Source organism: Bubalus bubalis, chromosome 12 (genome assembly GCF_019923935.1).
Source record: "Bubalus bubalis isolate 160015118507 breed Murrah chromosome 12, NDDB_SH_1, whole genome shotgun sequence".
Lineage (NCBI taxonomy): Eukaryota > Metazoa > Chordata > Mammalia > Artiodactyla > Bovidae > Bubalus > Bubalus bubalis.
The window spans coordinates 11643657-11662249 of NC_059168.1; the positions used below are offsets into that span (position 1 = coordinate 11643657).

Sequence of the window (18593 nt, forward strand, 5' to 3'; positions counted from 1 at the left end):
TTCCAGACAGAAGAGCATAACAATGTTTGTATAAATTGTTCTCTGGAACATGACTGATAGTGTTTACAACATTTCTATGACATTTTGATCCAGTGGGGAGTACTTGGTGAGGTATTTAAAGTGCTTTTCACTAAATCAGATGCTTTGTACTGTTTGAACCTTTAAAAAAAAATTATTTGAAAGGTTGAGCTGAGAGACAGAAAATGGCCAGGTCCTTCTCTAAAGACTAAGAATGGCTTATCATAAGCAAAACTAATTTTCTTCCCTCAAAAATAGAAAAACAACTTCTTTTTTAACTAGAATGAGATGCATACATATTGGTTCAGAGCTTTTTTATTCATGTCAGCCCTTTCATAGGGGCTGTGTGTAGAGTCTATCTGCCATTCAATGAGAATTCTTTAGAAAAAGCCATTCAGTTGTGTGTGTGTGTGTGTATGTGTGTCTTTAAATTCTACTGCAGAGGAAGTTATAGCTTGATTCAGATATCAGGGACGTATTAGTAGAACATAGAAGAAAGTGCTACATAAGTGTCTCTATTGAGCCAAAGATAGAGTATACATGGAGAAATCTGTGTTTGGAACATTGTTTTTTTCTAATCCTGATGCTTGACATACGAGTTGAAGACATTTAGCTGCTTGAAACTGCCTCAGGGGAGCTTACGAGCTATAAAAACTCCACAACATAAGTATTTAAGTAATTGACTCAGTTTGTATCATCAGTTACTTACAGAGAATCCCAGCTTTTAATGGTGATTTTTTAAAAGGCATTCTGTTTAGACTGCTGCTGCTGCTGCTAAGTCGCTTCAGTTGTGTCTGACTCTGTGCGACCCCATAGACGGCAGCCCACCAGGCTCCCCGGTCCCTGGGATTCTCCAGGCAAGAACACTGGAGTGGGTTGCCATTTCCTTCTCCAATGCATGAAAATGAAAAGTGAAAGTCAAGTCGCTCAGTCGTGTCCGACTCCCAGCGACCTCATGGACTGCAGCCTACCAGGCTCCCCTGTCCATGGGATTCTCCAGGCAAGAGTACTGGAGTGGGGTGCCATTAGTGGAATGTTTTAATGCTGTCTTTAAACTGGGAAGCGATCATTTTCAGTGTCTTATTTTATTTTTATTTTTTAATCAGCTATAGAAATTTTGCATCACAGAATTCCAGATATGAAAGTCAATGCAAAGTTCAAATAACTTAGTGATATGCCCTGATCATATATCATTTATCAGTAACAGACTTTGGGATTGGACTATGCTATGTACATACTTGTATAAATCATCGCAGAGCAAGATATTTTAGTTTTGCCTGTTTTGAGTGGCATATGAAGAAACAGGTCAATCTTATTTTGTAGATGGGCTATATAATGGAGTTGGCTCTTAACCTAAAGATATGAAAGAAATATATTTAAGGAGCATTCCAGCATCATTATTAAGCACATTTATTGTTGTGTATTAGGCAATTTAGACGGAGAAGGCAATGGCACCCCACTCCAGTACTCTTGCCTGGAAAATCCCATGAACGGAGAAGCCTGGTAGGCTGCAGTCAATGGGGTCACTAAGAGTCAGGCACGATTGAGCAACTTCACTTTCACTTTTCACTTTCATGCATTGGAGAAGGAAATGGCAACCCACTCCAGTGTTCTTGCCTGGAGAATCTCAGGGACAGAGGAGCCTGGTGGGCTGCTGTCTATGGGGTCGCACAGAGTCGGACATGACTGAAGCGACTTAGCAGCAGGCAATTTAGATAGTCAAATGGACACTGTCTGCTCTGTAGGCCTTTGTATGCTAAACCAGATAAACATTGTTTGTTTAACATCGGTTTCCAGTCAGATGCACAATCTTTTTAAAGGTACATATATCATTACTACTGGATAGATATAAATGATCAAAATAAATGGACATCTGCAGAAATGCATCTTTGTGTGTACAAGAGTATGAAAAGTAAGTGAAGAACATTGAAAGTTGAGCTAACACTGGTTCCAAGACTATTAATGAAATGCTTTGTATGAGACAAAGTTCCACAACTTTGGATTTGAAAGATTATTAAAGGTAGAGAACTTGATAGTCTATAAAAGACAGGACTTTCCTAATCATAGAGCAAGATCTGAGAAAAATCTCAGAAGAAAGGTGATGTCATTGAAGGGAGATTGGAAATATGCTTGTTTGATAGAGGTACAAAGGACCAAACTAGGGAAACAGGGAATTGGGATAACTGAGACTTCCTAGTGAAACTCACTGAAATGAAGAAATCATAGTTTTGTAAAATCAAAATGGTAAAGGATATAATTTAAGTCATATAATCTAACCTTTCCACCAGTATAAAAGTCTTTCTTCAGTATTACTAATAATCGAAGTGAAGAAAGGAATGTCCCTCAGTCGTGTTCGACTCATTGTGACCCCATGGACTATACAGTCCATGGAATTCTCCAGGCCAGAATACTGGAGTGGGTAGCCTTTCCCTTCTCCAGGGAGTCTTCCCAACCCAGGGATCGAACCCAGATCTGCTGCATTGCATGTGGATTCTTTACCAGCTGAGTCACCAGGGAAGCCCACTAATAATTGAAGGGAAGTTTTAAATGTTTAAAAAACACTTTGGTCAGTCAGTAAATGCTTACTGAATGTCTGCCGTGTGTCACACACTGTACTATTATTAATGTAGATATGAAGGAAATAGATACAGTCTTCTGCTCATGAATTTTACTGTCTAATTGAGAGTTGATGGTGGATGAAGAATAATCTTAAGGGGCTTAAAAACTAAATATATACTTATAACTTTGTGATAAGAATTATTTTCTTTCCAGTTACAGAAACCTAACTCTAATTACCTTCACCAAGAAAAATAGGGGGAACTTGCTGGTATACATAATTGAAAGTTCTAGGAATGGATCTACAGATGGATCTAATGTGCTCATTATATCTACTTTTCTTTGTGATGACTTAAGGAGACTTTTTCTGCCAGGTGGCAAGGATAGCCATGAGCACTTCTAGGCTTACTTAATATTAGACAGTCAATACTTCTCTTAACTTCAGTAAAAGCTCAGAAAAGGACTCAGCTTGAGTCATATGCTTAATCTTAAACTATGATGACCAGACAAATGGGGTACTCTAGCTAGCCAGTGTAACTTGGCAGCAATCCCCAACCTTTTTGGTAACAGGGATGGGTTTCATTATTTTTCCAGGGACAATTTTTCCAGGGATGAGGTAAAGGGTGGGGCTGGTGGGAGGAGAGATGCAGGTGGTACTAAGAGTGATGAGGAGCAGTCCAGGGGTTGGGGACCCCTGTTATATGGGCAACCTTGTGTGGGGAAGACAGAGAATATCACTGACAGTCACATTCATTTATTCCATAAATGCTAATACTCATATGCTCCAGACCATTTGAACCTGAATCAATGAGGATGGGGCCTGGGCGATGGTAAATTTTAAAAGCTTCTCAAGTAATTCTATGTATCCAGTCTAGATTAATGCTGATATAGGCCTTGAGTTAGTATAAAGACTTACTTTTGAGTGAGAAGGAAGCCTTTGGAGGGTTTTGACTAGAAAAGAATTGATCACTTTTTTGACTCTTTGGATACATCCCTCTCACTGCTGTGTGGAATACAGACAAAGAGGGTAGAAATAGAATAAGAAGACCAGGTAGGAGGCAATTTTAATAATGCAGGCATGAGAGGATATAGTTTAGATAAGACTGTACTGCTGGAAAAGGGTTACACTCTGGATTTAGTATATTTTCAGTGTGCAACCAATGGATGGATTAAGTAGGGTTGTAGAATAAAGAGATACCAGGAATGACTCTAAGGCTTTTGGTTTGAATAGCTCAAAGAATAGAATTGCTCTTTACTGAAATGGAGAAGAATGTGGGTGGAGTAGGTTTTGGTGGAGGAGAAGGGACTGGGAGAGGGAGTCAAGAGACAAGGGTTTGATCCTTGTGTCAGGAATATCCCTTAGAGTAGGAAATGGCAACGCACTCTAGTATTCTCGCCTGGGAAATCCCATGGACAGAGGAGCCTGGTGGGCTACAGTGCCAGGGAACACACAGAGTCAGATGCAGCTGAGCACATGCATGCACACATACTACGGCAGAGATGCCTGTAAGACTTGTGAGTACAGTGTTTAGTAGGGTGATGGGATTTATGAGTCTGTGGTTCAGGGGAGCGGCCTCAGGTTGTGATATAATTTTGAGACTCATAGAACTGGAAGGGTTTCCCTTGTGGTGCAACTGGTAAAGAATCCACCTGCAATGTGGGAGACCTGTTCGATTACAGGATCTTTTGGGAAGATCCCCTGGAGAAGGGAAAGGTTACCCACTCCAGTACTCTGGCCTGGAGAATTCCATGGACTATATAGTCCATGGGATCGCAAAGAGTCAGACATGACTGAGTGACTTTCAGATAGAACTGGATGGATCACCTAAAAGGGTAAGCATTGATAAAGAAGACATCTAAGGCCTAAGCTCAGGAACCTCTCCAAAACTGAGAGGATGAGGAAAGGACGTGTAACTAGCAAAACAGATTAAGAATGTGTGTCTGTGTGTGTGTTAGTTGCTCAGTTGTGTCCGACTCTTTGTGACCCCATGGACTGTAGCCCACCAGGCTCCTTTGTCCATGGGATTCTCCAGGCAAGAATACTGGAGTGGGTTGCCATTTCCTAGAAGAGAGTTATTCCAGGTTTTGTTTTGTTTTTATAATGAAGAAAGCTTTTAGTATGAAGGAAAAGAAAGTTTGGAGAAAGAAATATTGTATGACAAATAATAGTACCATATGCTATAGGATCTTGAATGCCATTTTGAAGAATTTGGGCTTCTTCCTTTAGCCCAATAATTTATAAACATCAGGGAGCATGATTAGGTTTGTGTTTTAGGTAGTCTTGCTGGTTAACATTGTGATGGCCAGGTTAAATGAGAAGGGAGAGACTGCAAAATTTCAGGGGAGAGGTGATACAGTTTAATGTACCAGTTCAGCTCTGTCAGACCCAATGCTGCCTTTTTCTAAGAAATATTTAATGCCCCTGTTTACAGTTCTTAGTAAAATAAATAGATAATATAATCTACCTTTGTACATGATTCAGAAACTAACATAGTACCCTAACTCGAGTATAAAGGAGAAATGAAAGTAAGTTGCAATAAAATATTATAACAAAAAAAATTATATATAACTTGACTTGTAAAGTGTTATTACACCCCATCCATGTGTGCATGAGTGAATCTGAAGCAGACACCATTAACACCATATAATTCTTACAGATGTGAATCCAGAAAATAGAGCTGAGCCTGTGTATTAAAAAAAAATGTTTATTAAGCAGCTTATCCAGTGTGGCTCCTACCTGCACTGTAGTATTGTAGTATTAATTGTAGTATTATTGTGGTATTAATTCCTCATATTTTTGAGCTCTGAAGCATATAAAAACAAATAGATAAAAATGGTATCTACCCCCTTTATTGGAGAAGGAAATGGCAACCCACTCCAGTGTTCTTGCCTGGAGAATCCCAGGGACGGGGGAGCCTGGTGGGCTGCCGTCTATGGGGTTGCTTAGAGTCGGACACAACTGAAGCGACTTAGCAGCAGCAGCACCCCCTTTATAAATCAGAATCTTTTTTTTTTTTTTTTACTTTGTTTTTCCCTCTTATTTGAGAAAAAAATAAATGATCTTTGTTAGCTTAGATTGCAATTACATTTTGGGTAAGAGAAACTTCACAGTGAACCTCCCACATTTTCATTGAGTGTTATGAAGATTTTTTGACTACCTTTAGTGGTTGGAACTTTTTTTTTTTTTGCTGCAAAAACCTTTATTGTTTCCATTTGGTCCAAGGCTTGAGAGAGGGCTCCAGGGTGTTAAAAAGTTGCCTAGTGGCTGCAGAGAGGGGCTTCAGGCAGCCCTGATGTTAGGTGGGCTCCTCAAAGGCCACTGGTTTCCAGACTATCCTAGTCGTGCTTGAGGGTGAGCCTTTCGAAGAGATACTCGCCCAACCCAGCCTGGAGACCAGCCAGCCTATGAGGGTTGGTCAGGTGGTCACCCATTTTCTTGATGAGTTTCACTTCCTCATCTAGGAAGTGGTTCTCCAGGAAGTCACAGATGTGGGGGTCTGCGTGGGCAGAACCCAGGTCATGCAGATCCAAAAGGGCCTGATTCAGGTTCTTCTCTACGAGAAGGGCGGCTTCCATAGTGTCCTGGGTTTTACCCCACTCATCTTGAGATGGCTTCTGCATGTCCAGGAAGAGGACATGGCCGGCACGCTGGTTTTGCATTTTCAAGAGAGACTCCATGCCCTCATGCTTCTCATTGGCCAGTTTGTGAAAAAAGTGATCCACACCCACACATTGTATAAACATTGTAATGTAATGTAATACTCTATTATATATATGTACCACAACTTCTTTATCCATTCATCTGTCGATGGACACGCAGGTTGCTTCCATGTTCTAGCTATTGTAAATAGTGCTGCAGTGAACTATGGGATACATGTGTCTTTTTCAATTTTGGTTTCTTCAGGGTGTATGCCTAGGAGTGGCATTGGTCGTATGGTGGTTTTATTCCTAGTTTTTTAAGAAATCTCTATACCATCTTCCATAGTGGCTGTATCAATTTACATTCCCACCAACAGAGCAAGAGCATTCACTTTTCTCCACACCCTCTCCAGCATTTATTTTTTATAGACTTTTTGGTGATGGCCATTCTGACCAGTGTGAGGTGATATCTCATGGTGGTTTTGACTTCTATTTCTCTAATAATGAGTGATGTTGAGCATCTTTTCATGTGTTTTTGAGCCATCTGTATGTCTTCCTTGGAGAAGTGTCTGTTTAGGTCTTTTCCCCACTTTTTGATTGGGTTTTTCTGGTATTGAGTTGTATGAGCTGCTTGTGTATTTTGGAAATTAATCCTTTGTCCATTGTTTCATTTGCTATTATTTTCTCCCATTCTGAGGGCTGTCTTTTTACCTTGCTCATAGTTTCCTTTGCTGTGCAAAAGCTTTTGAGTTAATCAGGTCCCATTTGTTTACTTTTGTTTCTATTTCCCTTACTATAGGAGGAGGGTCACAGAGGATCTTGCTTTGCTTTATGTCGAGTGTTCTGCCTATGTTATCCTCTAAGAGTTTTATAATAATCTGGTCTTACATTTAGGTCTTTAATCCATTTTGAGTTTATCTTTGTGTATGGTGTTAGGAAGTGTTCTAATTTCATTCTTTTACATGTAGCTATCCAGTTTTCCCAGCACCATTTATTGAAGAGGCTATCTTTGCCCCATTTTATATTCTTGCCTCCTTTGTCAAAGATAAGGTACCCATAGGTGCTTGGGTTCATTTCTGGGCTTTCTATCTTGTTGCACTGGTCTGTATTTCTGTTTTTGTGTCAGTACCATACTGTCGCGATGACTGCAGCTTTGTAGTATAACTGAAGTCAGGAAGGTTGATTCCTGCAGCTCTGTTCTTCTTTCTCAAGACTGCTTTGGCTATTCGGGGTCTTTTGTGTTTCCATATGAATTGTGAAATTTTTTGTTCTAGTTCTGTGAAAAATGCCATTGGTAATTTGATAGGGATCGCATTGAATCTGTAGAATGTGTTTGGTAGTATAGTCATTTTCACAATATTGAGTCTTCCTACTCAGGAACATGAAATGTCTCTCCATCTGTTTATGTCATCTTTGCTTTCTTTCATTAGTGTCTTATATAATTTTCTGTATACAATTCTTTTGTCTTCTTAGGTAAGTTTATTCCTAGATATTTAATTCTTTCTGTTGCAGTGGTGAATGGGATTGATTCCTTTTTCTTTCTGATTTTTCATTGTTAGTATGTAGAAATACAAGTGATTTCTGTGTATTGATTTTGTATCCTGCAACTTTGGTAAATTCACTGATTAGCTCTAGTAATTTTCTGATACTGTCTTTAGGGTTTTCTGTGTACAATGTCTTGAGTTTATCTTTGTGTATGGTGTTAGGAAGTGTTCTAATTGCATTCTTTTACATGTAGCTGTCCAGTTTTCCCAGCACCATTTATTGAAGAGGCTGTCTTTGCCCCATTGTGTATTCTTGCCTCCTTTGTCAAAGATAAGGTACCCATAGGACTTCCCTGGTGGGTCAGACGGTAAAGTGTCTGTCTACAATGTGGGAGACCTGGGTTCAATCCCTGGGTTGGGAAGATCCCTGGAGAAAGAAATGGCAATCCACTCCAGTACTATTGCTTGGAAAATCCCATGGACAGAGGAGCCTGGTAGGCTACAGTCCATGGGGTTGCAAAGAGTCAGACACGACTGAGCGACTTCACTTTCACTTTCAGGTACAGTGTCCTGTCATCTGCAAACAGTGAGAGCTTTCTTCTTTTCTGATCTGGATTCCTTTTATTTGCTTTTCTTCTCTGATTGTTGTAGCTAGGACTTCCAGAACTATGTTGAATAATAGCGGTGAAAGTGGACACCCTTGTCTTGTTCCCTGATCTTAGGGGGAATGCTTTCAGTTTTTCACCATTGAGAATAATGTTTTCTGTAGGCTTATCATATATGGTCTTTACTATGTTGAGGTTGGTTCCTTCTATGCCCATTTTTTGAAGAGTTTTAATCATAAATGGGTGCTGATTTTTGTTCAAGGCTTTTTCTGCATCTATTAAGATTATTGCATGGTTTTTATGTTTCAGTTTGTTAATATGGTGTGTATCACACTGATTTCTGTATATAGAAGAATCCTTGCATTCCTCAAATAAACCCAATTTGATCATGGTGTATGAGCTTTTTGATGTGTTGCTGAATTCTGTTTGCTAAAATTTTGTTGAGGATTTTTGCATCTATGTTCATCAGTGATATTGGCATGTAGTTTTCTTTTTTTGTGTGTGTTGTCTTTGGTTTTGGTATCAGGGTGATGGTGGCCTCATAGAATGAGTTTGGAAGTGTTCCTTCCTCTGCAATTTTCTGAAAGGGTTTTTGAAGGATAGGCATTAATTCTTCTCTAAATGTTAGATAGAATTCTCCTTTGAAGCCATCTGGTCCCGGGCTTTTGGTTTCTGGGAGATTTTTGATAACAGCTCCAATTTCAGTGCTTGTAATTGGGTTGTTTATAATTCCTATTTCTTCCTGGTTCAGTCTTGGACAATTGAACTTTTCTAAGAATCTGTCCATTTCTTCTAGGTTATCCATTTTATTGCCATATAGTTATTCATAATATTCTCTAATAACCTTTGTATTTCTACATTGTCTGTTGCAACCTCTCATTTTTCATTTCTAATTTTTGTTGACTTGATTCTTCTCTTTTTTTCTTGATGAGTCTGGCTAAAGGCTTGTCAATTTTGTTTATCTTCTCAAAGAACCAGCTTTTAGTTTTTATTAATCTTTACCATTGTTACTTTCATTTCTTTTTCATTTCTTTCTGCTCAGATATTTATGATTTCTTTCCTTCTACTAATTTTGGAGGTCTTTTTTTGGTTCTTCTCTTTCCAGGTATTTTAGGTGTACTAAAAGGTTGTCCTTTTGATGTTTTTCTTGTTTCCTGAGGTAGGATTGTATTGCTATAAACTTCCCTCTTAGAACAGCTTTTGCTACATCCCTTAGGTTTTGAGTTGTCGTGTTTTCATTGTCATTTGTTTCTAGAAATTTTTTGACTTTGCTTTTGATTTCTTCAGTAACCTGTTGATTATTTAGAAGTGTGTTGTTTAATCTCCATGTGTTTGTGTTTCTTATGGTTTTTTTTCTTGTAATTGATATTGAGTCTCAGTGTTGTTTTCAGAGAAGATGTTTGATATGATTGCAATTTTCTTAAATTTACTGACCAAGATGTGGTCTATCCTGGAGAATGTTCCATCTACACTTGAGAAGAAGGAGTATTCTGCCTTTGGATGGAATGTCCTGAAGATATCAATGAGATCCATCTTATCTAATGTATCATTTAAGACTTGTGTTTCCATATTAGTTTTCTGTTTTCATGATCTGTCCATTAGTGTGAGTGGGGTGTTAAAGTCTACTATTATTGTGTTACTGTCAGTTTCTCATTTTATATCTGTTAGTGTTTGTCTTATGTATTGAGGTGCTCCTGTGTTGGGTGCATAGATATTTACAATTGTTATGTCTTCCTCTTGGGCCCATCCCTTGATCATTATGTAGTGTCCTTCCTTTTTTTTTGTAATCTTCTTTATGTTAAGGTCTATTTTGTCTGATATGAGGATTGCTACTCCAGCTTTCTTATGTTTCCTGTTTGCATGGAATATATTTTTCTATCTTCTCACTTTCAGTCTATATGTGTGTTTAGGTCTGAGGTGAGTTTCTTATAGACAGCATATTTATGGGTCTTGTTTTTGTATCCATTCAGCCAGTCTGTGTCTTTTGGCTGGAGCATTTAATCCATTTCCATTTACATAATTATTGATATATCTGTTCCTATTACCATTTTCTTAATTGTTTGAGATTGATTTTGCAGATCTTTTTCTTCTCTTGTATGTCTTGACTGTATAAGTCCCTTTAACATTTGTTGTAAAGCTGGTTTGGTGGTACTGAATTCTCTTAACTTTTGCTTGTCTGAAAAGCTTTTTATTTATACACCAATTTTGAATGAGATCCTTGCTGGGTACAGTAATCTTGGTTATAGATTTTTCCCTTTCAGTACTTTAAATATATCCTGCTCTTTCCTTCTGGCCTGCAGAGTTTCTGCTGAAAGATCAGCTGTTAAGTGTATGGGGTTTCTGTTGTATGTTACTTGCTGCTTCTCCCTTGCTGCTTTTAATATTCTTTCTTTGTGTTTAGTCTTTGTTAGTTTGATTAGTATGTGTCTTGGCGTGTTTATCCGGTATGGGACTCTTTGTGCATCTTGGACTTGATTGACTATTTCCTTTTCTATGTTGGAGAAATTTTCAACTATAATCTCATCAAAACTTTTCTCATGCCCTTTCTTTTTTTTCTCTTCTTCTTCTGGGACCCCTATAATTTGAAAGTTGGTGGGTTTGATATAGTCCCAGAGGTCTCTGAGACTGTCCTCAGTTCTTTTCATTCTTTTTACTTTATTCTGGTCTTCAGAAATTATTTTCACTGTTTTATCTTCTAGTTCACTGGTTTGTTTTTCTGCTTTAGATATTCTGCTATTGATTCCTTCTGGAGTATTTTTAATTTCAGTAATTGTGTTGTTTGTCTCTGTATGCTTATTCTTTAATTTTTCTAGGTCTTTGTTAATTGATTCTTGAATTTTTTCTATTTTGTTTTCAAGGTTTTTGATCATCTTTACTATCATTATTCTGAATTCTTTTTCAGGTAGTTTACCTATTTCCTCTTCATTTATTTGGACTTTTGTGTTTCTAGTTTGTTCCTTCATTTGTATAGTATTTCTCTGCCTTTTCATTATTATTATTTTTTTTAACTTATTGTGTTTGAGGTGTCCTTTTCCCAGATTTCAAGGTTGAATTCTTTCTTCCTTTTGGTTTCTGCCCTCCTATGGTTGGTCCAGTGATTTGTGTAAGCTTCCTATATGGTGAGATTTGTGTGGAGTTTTTGTTTGTTTGTTTGTTTCCTTTTCCTCTGATGGGCACATCTGAGTGAGGTGGTAATCCTGTCTGCTGATGATTGGGTTTGTTTTTTGTTTTGTTTTGTTTGTTGTTTAGATGATGTGTCCTGCACAGGGTGGTACTTGTGGTTGAGTGATGCCAGGTCTTGTATTCAAGTGGTTTCCTTCCTGTGAGTTCTAACTATTTGATACTCCCTAGGGTTAATTCTGGAGAAGGCAATGACACCCTACTCCAGTACTCTTGCCTGGAAAATCCTGTGGGCAGAAGAGCCTGGTAGGCTGTAGTCCATGAGGTCGCTAAGAGTCGGATACGACTGAGCGACTTGACTTTCGCTTTTCACTTTCATGCATTGGAGAAGGAAATGGCACCCCACTCCAGTGTTCTTGCCTGGAGAATCCCAGGGACGGAGGAGCCTGGTGGGCTGCCGTCTATGGGGTCGCACAGAGTTGGACACGACTGAAGTGACTTAGCAGCAGGGTTAATTCATTTGTGTTTGACTCTGTGACCCCATGAGCTACACAGTTGTTGGAATTCTCCAGGCCAGAATATGGGAGTGTGTACCTATTCCCTTCTCCAGGGGATTTTTTCAGTCCAGGAATTGAACCCAGATTAATTATATTCTTTGCAGCCAAAGATGGAGAAGCTCTATACAGTCACCAAAAAGAAGACTGGGAGCTGACTGTGACTCAGATCTTGAACTCCTTATTGCCAAATTCAGACTTAAATTGAAAAAGTAGGGAAAACCACTAGACCATTCAGGTATGACCTAAATAAAATCCCTTATGATGATCCAGTGGAAGTGAGAAATAGATATAAGGGAATAGATCTGATAGAGTGCCTGATGAACTATGGACAGAGGTTCATGGCATTGTACAAGAGACAGGGATCAAGGCCATCCCATGGGAAAGAAATGCAAAAAGCAAAATGGCTGCCTGAGGAGGCCTTACAAATAGCTGTGAAAAGAAGAGAAGCGAAAAGCAAAGGTGAAAAGGAAAGATATAAGCATCTGAATGTAGAGTTCCAAAGAATAGCAAGGAGAGATAAGAAAGCCTTCCTCAGCAATCAACGCAAAGAAATAGAGGAAAACAACAGAATGGGAAAGACTAGAGATCTCTTCAAGAAAATTAGAGATCCCAAGGGAACATTTCATGTAAAGATGGATTCGATAAAGGACAGAAATGGTACGGACCTAACAGAGGCAGAAGATATTAAGAAGAGGTGGCAAGAATACACAGAAGAACTGTACAAAAAAGATCTTCATGACCCAGATAATCACGATGGTGTGATCACTCACCTAGAGCCAGACATCCTGGAATGTGAAGTCAAGTGGGCCTTAGAAAGCATCACTACAAACAAAGCTAGTGGAGGTGATGGAATTCCAATTGAGCTATTCCAAATCCTGAAAGATGATGCTGTGAAAGTGCTGCACTCGATATGCCAGCAAATGTGGAAAACTCAGCAGTGGCCACAGGACTGGAAAAGGTCAGTTTTCATTCCAATCCCAAAGAAAGGCAATGCCAAAGAATGCTCAAATCACCACACAGTTGCACTCATCTCACATGCTAGTAAAATCATGCTCAAAATTCTCCAAGCCAGGCTTCAGCAATATGTGAACCGTGAACTTCCAGATGTTCAAGCTGGATTTAGAAAAGGCAGAGGAACCAGAGATCAAATTGCCAACATCCTCTGGATCATTGAAAAAGGAAGAGAGTTCCAGAAAAACATCTATTTCTGCTTATTGACTATACCAGAGCCTTTGACTGTGTGGATCACAATAAACTGTGGAAAATTTTGAAAGAGATGGGAATACCAGACCATCTGACCTGCCTCTTGAGAAACCTATATGCAGGTCAGGAAGCAACAGTTAGAACTGGACATGGAACAAGAGACTGGTTCCAAATAGCAAAAGGAGTATGTCAAGGCTGTACATTGTCACCCTGCTTACTTAACTTATATGTAGAGTACATCATGAGAAACGCTGGACTGGGAGAAGCACAAGCTGGAATCAAGATTGCTGGGAGAAATATCAATAACCTCAGATATGCAGATGACACCACCCTTATGGCAGAAAGTGAAGAAGAACTCAAAAGCCTCTTGATGAAAGTGAAAGAGGAGAGTGAAAAAGTTAGCTTAAAGTTCAACATTCAGAAGACTAAAATCATGGGATCTGGTCCCACCACTTCATGGGAAATAGATGGGGAAACAGTGGAAATAGTGTCATACTTTATTTTTGTGTGCTCCAAAATCACTGTAGATGATGATTGCAGCCATGAAATTAAAAGACGCTTACTCCTTGGAAGGAAAGCTATGACCAACCTAGATAGCATATTGAATAGCAGAGATATTACTTTGCCAACAAAGGTCCTTTAGTCAAGGCTATGGTTTTTCCTGTGGTCATGTATGGATGTGAGAGTTGGACTGTGAGGAAGTCTGATTGCTGAAGAATTGATGCTTTTGAACTGTGGTGTTGGAGAAGACTCTTGCGAGTCCCTTGGACTGCAAGGAGATCCAACCAGTCCATCCTAAAGGAGATCAGTCCTGGGTGTTCATTGAAAGGACTGATGCTGAAGCTGAAACTCCAATATTTTCTCCACCTCATGCGAAGAACTGACTCATTGGAAAAGACCCTGCTGCTGGGAGGGATTGGGGGCAGGAGGAGAAGGGGACGACAGAGGATGAGATGGCTGGATGGCATCACCGACTCGATGGACATGAGTTTGGGTAAACTCCGGGAGTTGGTGATGGACAGGGAGGCTTCGCGTGCTGTGATTCATGGGGTTGCAAAGAGTTGGAGACTACCAAGCGACTGAACTGAACTGAGGGTTAATTCTTTGGTAGTCCAGGGTCTTGGAGTCAGTGCTCCCACTCCAAAGGCTGAGGACTTGATCTCTTGTCAGGAAGAAAGATTCTACAGTGCTTTATTATGGCATTGCTGCTGCTGCTACTGCTGCTAACTCGCTTCAGTTGTGTCAGACTCTGTGTGACCCCAGAGATGGCAGACCACCAGGCTCCCCCGTCCCTGGGATTCTCCAGGCAAGAACACTGGAGTGGGTTGCCATTTCCTTCTCCAATGCATGAAAGTGAAAAGTGAAAGTGAAGTCGCTCAGTCGTGTCTGACTCCTAGCGACCCCATGGACTGCAGCCCACCAGGCTCCTCTGTCCATGGGATTTGCCAGCCAAGGGTTCTGAAGTGGGCTGTCATTAAGTAAGATTAAAACAAGCATCCAAAAATGAGAAATCAAAGATAAACCCCAAACAAATAGCAGTTACAAAATCAAGCAAATAATAATTAAAATAATGGAATATACATATATACATATACACCCACGAGGAAAGTCAAAACAGTCCACCAATAATAAAGTACAGTAGATTGACCTGGTGAACAAAGGAAATAAAAAATTATATTTACCAGTTAAGAACAAAATTATCTGAAGGACAAACTGGTAAACAAAACTAAAGCAAGGTGCCAAGTGGGGAATAAAGCAGTGAAAAAATAACTGTCAAATATGTTGAGAGAAAAGGAAAGAAAGAAAAGATATGCAGAGTTTAATAGAGGTAGATGAAGAAGATTTATATACATTAAAGATTAACTGCAAGGGGAAAAGAACAGTAGGAAAGGCAAAGGAATACCTGTAGAAAAAATATAATAGGTTTAAAAAAATTAAAACTTAAACTAATATAAAAGAGAAAAGAAAAAAATGGAAGAAGAAAGAAAAAAGGAAATAAAAAAGAAAACTCCACAGAACTGCAGAAGCCCAATGTAGAGGCAGAGGTTTATAACAACAATAAAAAATGTGACTGAATATACACATATACGTATACACCCACAAGCAAAATCAAAACAGTCCAAGAAAAATAAAGTACAATAGATTGATCCAGCAAACAAAGGAAACCAAAAATTTTATCTACCAGAACAAAACTAACTAAAGCACAAACTGGAAAACAAAACTAAAGCAAGGTGCCAATTGGGGAATAAAGCAATGAAAAGAAAACTAACAAATATGTTGAGAGGAAAGGAAAGAAAAGAAAGAAAGAATAGATATGCAAAGTTAAATAAAGGTAGATCAAGAAGATTTATATACATTAAAGATTAACTGTAAGGGGAAAAGAACAGCAGGAAAAGCAAACAAAGGAATAAATGTAGAAAAAGTAATAATAGGTTTAAAAATTAAAGAGAAATGAAAAAAAATTAAAAAGGAAATCTTCACAGAACTTCAAAAGCCCAGTGTAGAGGCAGAGGTTCATAACAACAATAGAAAATGTGACTGAAGGAAAAAAAAAGTTCAAAAGCTTAATTAGATTTCATAATGCCAATAAAATTGACAACTACAACAGATGGGGAAAAAAAGGCAAAAAAAATAGAAAAAGAATCTACAGAACAAGTCAAAACATAAGAATAATAAATGTTTTTCTTGAGTCACTGCTGTCAGAGTCCTTTCCCTCCCTGGGAGTTACAGTCTACCTCACCTCCCTAGGATGCCCTCCAACACTGTGCTGATCTCTGGACCTGCTGTGGGCACAGCTCAGATTCTAATCTGGTCCTACTCCTGTGCGTTCTTGCCTCCAATGTCCACAGCTATCAGAACTAGTGTGTTTTCTTTTGTGGGAGCTCTCAATGAACTTTTATATATCCCATAGACACAGAGTCTGCCTCGTTGATCGTGTGGATTTAATCTGCCAGCTTTTATAGCTGGGGGGAAGGTTTTGGGTCTTCTTTCTCATCCACACTGCCCCTGGGTTTCAATTGTGATTTTCTTTTCACCTCTATGTGTGGGTTGTTCAGCGGGGTTTGCTCCTGAGGTTGCCCTGGAGGGCTTGGGTTTGCCCCTATGAGGGCCAGGTGTGGAGGTGGTGCAGCTGCTTGGGTCGCAGGGGTTCTGGCAGCACCAGGTACTCAGGGGGTTGGCGGCTAGGGCAGCAGAAAATATAGTGCTCTTGAAGGTTATGGCAACCAGTACTGGCCAATATGCGCCAGTATTCTTGCTTGGAGAACCCCCCTCCCTGACAGGGAAGCCTGGCAGGCCACAGTCTACAGGGCTTCAAAGAGTCCAAACACAACTGAAGTGACCCTGTGTGCATAGATACAAGACTTTTTTTGCCTGTGGTAGCTCTGCCCCTGTGAAGGCTGAGCATGAAGGTGCCACAGCTGCTTGGCTTGTGGGAACCCTGGCGGTACCAAGTGTGCAGGGACATGGACTGCCTCTGCTGTAAGAGTAATGGCCCTGTCAAAGTCTTTTTTTGAGCCTCTTGTAGCTGGCGATCAGAAGACCTCTTTGGCCAGTCTTTCTCCGTAGCTTCCCCTGTTCAGGCCCTTAGAGGGCTCCCTTCTCTGTTGTTTGTCAGGTACACAGAGGGCACCCCCCTGGCTGGGGTCCTGTTCTTTAGATCGGCCATCAGACACTTAAAGAGGCACCCTGGGTGGGGTCCTACTCTGTAGTTCAGTGCGTCAGGCATTTGATGGGCCAGCCTGTCTATTGTTCAGCTGCCGATGCTGATGTGTGGGGAGAGAGAGGCTATGGTGATGCCTCCACCCCCTACATGTGACTCAGCCCTATTGCCTTGCTTCCATGACTGCCTGGCTTTCCTCCATGGGCATTTCCCACCACGCTCTCCTCCCTCACGTCCCCTCAGTCTGTCTCTCCACAGTCATTAGCAGCCCTCGCCCTGGGATTGCTGCACAATCCCTAACCTCTAGCTCCTAGTCGCTGCGCCTTCCAGGGGACCTACCTGTGTCCCTATCAGGGGTGTATATGGCTGCATCAGGGACTGTCTGATTCTCATTCCATTTAGACTGCCACAGATCAGCTGTTTCACTCTCAGCCTTAAATGTTTCTCCTCTGACTCAGACAATTCCCCGACATGGGGACTGGGCCCCTGCTTCAATTCCCCCACTCACTGAGGGCAGGTCCAGTCCTGTTTTTCCCCCGGTTCCTTCATCCTACTGAGTTTTGCATGGCTCTATCTATTCTTTTCCTCTGGTCATGTACTTTGTCCGCTCTCAGCTGATGTTCTGCATGCACTTCTGTGTCTGAAGGTGTTTTCCTGATGTATCCATGGGGAGAGATGTACTCCACCTTCACCTACTCCTCTGCCATCTTGTTCTCTATTTATCTGCTTTTTAATACACTGTCTAGGTTTATCATAACTATCTTCCAAGAAGCAAGTGTCTTACAATTTCATGGCTGTAGTCACTGTCCACATTGATTTTGCAGTCCAAGAAAATGAAATCTGACAGTTTCCACATTTTCCCCATCTATTTGCCATGAAGTGAGGACTGGATGCCATGATCTTTTTTTGAATGTTGAGTTTTAACCCAGCTTAAAACTGAATGAATATTTTCCTCTGTAAAACATTTCATAGTTTTAGGTTTTACAACTAGGACTATGATTCATTTTTAGTTAATTATTATATACAATAAAAAGTTCAAAGCTTTCCCTCCCCCACCCCCACTTTGGGCAGAGGGGAACATATGAATGTCTAGGAGATCTATAATCATTTGATGAAGAGACTTTTTTCCTCCAATGAATTCTTTCTGCACCTTTTTCAGAAGTCAGGTGGCCATATTGATGTGAATCTATTTCTGTCATTTCTCTTCCATTGATGTATGTGTACACCACTTTACCAGTAATATGCTGTCTTGATTGTTGTAACTTTAAGTCTTAAAAATCAGATAGTATAGTTCCTTTCACTTCTTTTTCCAAAATCAAGAAAATATTTCAGTTCCTTTGCCTTTCTACATGAATTTTAAAATCAACTTGTCTAATATCTAGAAAAAGTCCTATTGGGATTCTAATTGCAATTGCATTTAATCTATGGTTCAATTTGGGAAAAATTGATGTCTTTGTAATGTTGAGTCTTCTAATACATGGATATGATATGTGTCATCATTTATGTAGGTCTCATTTGATTTCTGTCATTAGCGTTTTGTAGTTTTCCACATACAGATCCTGTATATATTTTGTTATATTTTTACCAATTCATATTTCATTTAAGGTATTGTAAATGACATTGAGTTTTTGTTTTCCATTTATTTATTGATAGTTTATAGAAGTACAGTTGATGTTTGTATGTTGACCTGTGTTTTCCAAGTTTGACAAACTCACTTTTTTGTTGTAGGACTTTTTTTTTTCTCGAAGGA

At 39.7% G+C, this 18593-nt stretch overlaps 2 protein-coding genes across 7 annotated transcripts in view; one reads left to right on the plus strand and one right to left on the minus strand.

The window, feature by feature from the left end:
- EXOC6B (exocyst complex component 6B) overlaps positions 1–18593 on the plus strand; it is a 723334-nt gene that overhangs the window by 179281 nt on the left and 525460 nt on the right. The gene's annotated exons all lie outside the window — the stretch shown is intronic.
- Positions 5911–6318, minus strand: LOC112578172 (ferritin light chain-like). The gene has a single exon (XM_025262263.2). It carries the CDS (start codon positions 6316–6318, stop codon positions 5911–5913), a length of 408 nt encoding a protein of 135 aa, XP_025118048.2.

Bases quoted from the DNA above. Each gene is read 5' to 3' on its own strand.
- LOC112578172 (XM_025262263.2), bottom strand. From the start codon at position 6,318: ATGTTTATACAATGTGTGGGTGTGGATCACTTTTTTCACAAACTGGCC.